At 46.4% G+C, this 4,127-nt stretch overlaps 1 gene segment (V, D, J or C); it reads left to right on the forward strand.

The window, feature by feature from the left end:
- Nucleotides 1-2,309, forward strand: part of LOC101643696 — a gene marked incomplete at its 3' end in the record, with an annotated part of 15,456 nt that extends 13,147 nt beyond the window's left edge. Inside the window, 1 exon segment of the V gene segment in view lies at nt 2,186-2,309. Within this exon segment, the coding sequence occupies nt 2,186-2,309 (124 nt within the window).
- Between the last annotated feature and the right edge of the window lie 1,818 nt (nt 2,310-4,127).

The raw sequence follows: 4,127 nt of genomic DNA on the forward strand, positions 1-4,127 counted from the left end.
CCCCTAAAAAAATAATTAATAAAAAAAGAATCATACTGCTGTAGATATACAATCCTATGAGGGGCAAGTCTTGCTCAGGGACACGTTTTTTACACAGGCTGCACAGGACATTCGCAAAAAAAAAGTCCAAAAATTAGTGCTGAAGCCTGAAGGAGCTACCCTTGAGGAGATGGTTGCTTGTGCTAGTACGGCCTTTTACAATAGGGAGCAGGAAGGGGAGGCTTGAGGCCAGGCTCGAGCCCAGGAGAAGGAGAGAAGGGAGGACATTAGGCATTCCCAGGTATTAGCTGCACTGGATAACCAATGCCCGTTGAATACTTCCCAGGTTTCTCAGACATTTGGACCAGGTACCAAATGCTACAGTTGCCAGCGACTGGGTCATTGGGCTAGGAATTGCCCTAATCGTAACAAACCTCTCGGATGTCATGTGTCTATTACAAGCAGACTGGCCACTGGATTGGCTTCTGTCCTAGGGCCCAAAACCTGGAGTGGAGGTGCCCATAGGCCAACGTGCAGCTGATAACGGAGGAGGAAAATTGAAGGTGCCCGGTCCAGGCGACCCAGCAGCAAGAGATAACTGTTATTGGTCTGGAACCTAGGGTGAGCATCGACGTGGCAGGAAGGTTAGTGAACTTCCTTTCAGATACTGGGGCCACCTTTTCTGTCCTTATTTCCTTCCCTGCACCCCTGGCACCACACACCTGCTCCATCCTGGGAGTGTCAGGAAAACCTGTAGCTAAACATTTTACTGAACCTCTCAGATGTCTATGAGATAACTTCTATTTTTCTCATAGCTTCCTATTAATCCCTGAATGTCCAGTTCCTCTCCTAGGCCGAGACATGCTGTCCATGCTACACACCTGCATATAGTCACCAGGCCTCATCCTCGTCCCTCTACAGCTTTCCAATTGTTCCTCATAGTGAAGGAGCCTCAGATTCCCCCACATGAACTATGGGAACAGGCCATAACTCCTGAAGTTGGGGACACAATAGTCCCCGGGAAAGCTAAGTATGCTACCTCTGTAAAGAATTTCCCAAGACGCGCTCAGAGGTCACCTTGCTCAACCTGTCCAGCGCAAGGGATCCTACCCTGGGGAAGACTGGCAGATGGATTTTACCCAGGTTCCTGCTGTCCAGGGATTTAAGTATCTTCTGGTGTTTATAGACACCTTCACTGGGTGGATTGAAGCATATCCCACCCGCATTGAGAAGGCTCATGAAGTGGCTCAAAAACTACTTCAGGAAATAATTCCTCGATTTGGGCTTCCCAAATCACTGCAGAGTGATAAGCGGCCTGCTTTCATCTCCCGAATCACTGAAGCAGTCTCCCAACACTAGGGAATAACCTATCATCTCCACTGTGCCAGGAGACCTCAATCTTCAGGGCAGGTAGAAAGAATTAGTCAACACCTGAAGTTAACCCTCAGAAAGCTGACACAAGAAACTCAGATGAGCTGGAAAGATGTACTACCCCTAGCTCTGCTATGTCTTAGGATTGTTCCACAGAAATCTATTTGTTTGAGCCCCTATGAAGTTTTATACGGGCGGCCTTTTCTTATACCAGAACCAGCTATAGTCACTGATGTAGCCTTAATACATCAATATGACACCCAAGTAACCCAATGTCAGGAGGCATTCCATCAGTTTGGGCTCACTCAGGCCCAAGGGGAAGAAAAGTTACCACCCTTGTGTCAGCCGGGAGCTCTAGATCTCAAAAATACTTGAAAGGATGGGTCCCCTAATTCCCAACTTCAGCCAGTTTGGAAGGGACCTTTGCAATAATTATTTCTATGCCCACTGCTGTCAAAGTTCCAGGGCAGAGTGCTTGGATCCACCATACACGAGTAAAACCCTGGAGACCATCACCATCTGACCCCTCTGAGGCAGAGGCTGCCGACAGATACTCCTGTGAGCCACTGGACAGTCATAAGATAGTATTTCATCATCACCCAAGGACAGATGAGGGCTACACAGTTAATTCTACCTCAGACCCCTCACATCCTTTAGGCCAGTGAATGCCTTTACCCCATTCCTGTATTTACAGTGACCAAACTCTCATGCCTGTTAGTCCCAAGATTTCTATTGATTGCCTATGACACTAACCTAACTTCAAGGGAACTGCCACTTTACAATCTTACCGTTGTCTCACCTAAACTGTTTACCTGTTTGTCTGTTTTTCCAACAGTTCTCAGGTCCCCAAGGCCTCTGAACCAAGTGTGCCAGTTCCAGGACCACCATCTCCTGAACCCACTTCGACCTTATCCATGTTGGGCCCTAAATGGACAACCCCTTCTAACAGAGTAGGAAGGGTATGAACCCCAAACCCCACTTCACCCCCTTTGCCAGCAGGAAGTAGCTAGAAATGTGTCATCGCCCAGAACCCCAAAGATTTGGGTCCATATCTTTTCAGGGGGGAATTTTATGTAGACTAGAGTAGGGCTGGGGGATGTCTGTTAACACATGCCCAAAGGGCCAAGTTACAGGAACAAAGGAGTTGCACACTGCACTTGCCCAGAGGCTCAGATTTCCTGCTGGTAGGTATGGGTGGGCGTGAACCTGAATTGGCGCACCTAGGCCAGGTATATTCAATTCAGCTAATGGGGTCAATCAGGGGTCCTCCACCACACCTCCCCGTGGAATCCTTGAAAAGGTAGGAGCCCAGGGAACTTTAGCAGAGAACTTTAGCAACAGAGCCTTGGGAGAACTTTGGAGGAACTTTGGGACACATTTGCGTGACGCCGAGCAGTTTCTAGACAAGCTGTATGCTCAGGAGGAGCCTCTCGGGTTCCGTGTAAACCTGAAACTTCTTCTCTCATAAAATTCACTTGGATCACAAACCAGGCTTCGGTGTGAATTCTTTCTCACACGTAGCCAAGGACCGAGGTATATCTAGCTACAGAGAGATCTAACAGTTTTTCTTGATTCTGGTGGCAACTCAGGGAGGTAAGTGCTTCAGAGATTCGTACATGAAGTCTGGGGATACAGCATCTGAACACATGACTCACTGTGTTTCTCTGAATCCCCAGGTGTCCTGACACAGGTGCAATTGTGAGTCAGGCCCTGAACTGCTGAAGCCCTCACAGACTTTGTCTGTCACCTGTGCTGTCTCTGGATTCTCTTTCATAAGTTACGGTGTGCAGTGGATCCGCCAGACCCCAGGAAATGTACTGGAGTGAGTTGGTGATATGTGGGATGATGAGAGCACAGACTATAATCCAGCTGTCCAGGCCCGAGTCAGCATCTCAGGGACACCTCCAAGAGCCAAGTTTATTTAAGACTGAACTCTGTGAATCTTGAGGATACAGTGTGTATTATTGTGCTAGACACACAGTGACGGGAAATTAGCGTGAGCCCAGGCACAAACCTCCTTGCAACAGGCCATGGTTTCAGCAGATGCAAGAGAATTAAGTCAGTGATGGTTTTCTCTCAGAAACTGTGGTTCCCCCACCTTGTCAGCATCTCTCTAGGGACTACTATGCACAGTGACTCTAGGGAATCTCCAGGCATCTGACCATGCTTCTTTTTATAGGGATGGCCCTTATCTATATTTCACCATCTACCCTAAGGCAGACTTCACAGTAATATGTATTAAGGAGATCTCAGTTTACATTGCAGGATACTAACTTGTGCCATTTGTTGTCAAGTTAGAAATATTCCAAAAAACTAAACCCACTGCCATTGAGTCAATGCCAATTTATACTTATGCCACTGTGAATTTCTGATTTTTACTTATGTGGAATTGCTGATCTTTCTTCCATGGAGAGGCTGGTAGTTGCAAACTGGCGAATGCAAATCTTAGCCCAATACATAACCACTATACCACCAAAACTCCTTATAAAAATATTAATGCACTATAAAATCCTAATGTGAGCCCCAAACTTTTTCTGATCCATCAGATGCATGTCCAATATATTCATTCCATTTAATACTCACAAATATACGTTTACATAATAATTTAAATTAGAATACCTGCATAATATTAATACTGTTAGGTATCTTTAAGTTGGCTTCAATTTACAGAGATCCCATGAACAACAATGAGGTAGTTAGTTTAATGTGCCAACCTGCCTGATAAACACATGTGGGTTTAATTGAAGGGCGGGGGAATAAATGGCTCGGTGAGTCTC

This window comes from Echinops telfairi, unplaced genomic scaffold (genome assembly GCF_000313985.2).
Source record: "Echinops telfairi isolate 266 unplaced genomic scaffold, ASM31398v2 ScPeMD7_6631;HRSCAF=7566, whole genome shotgun sequence".
In the NCBI taxonomy this organism is placed as follows: Eukaryota; Metazoa; Chordata; class Mammalia; order Afrosoricida; family Tenrecidae; genus Echinops; species Echinops telfairi.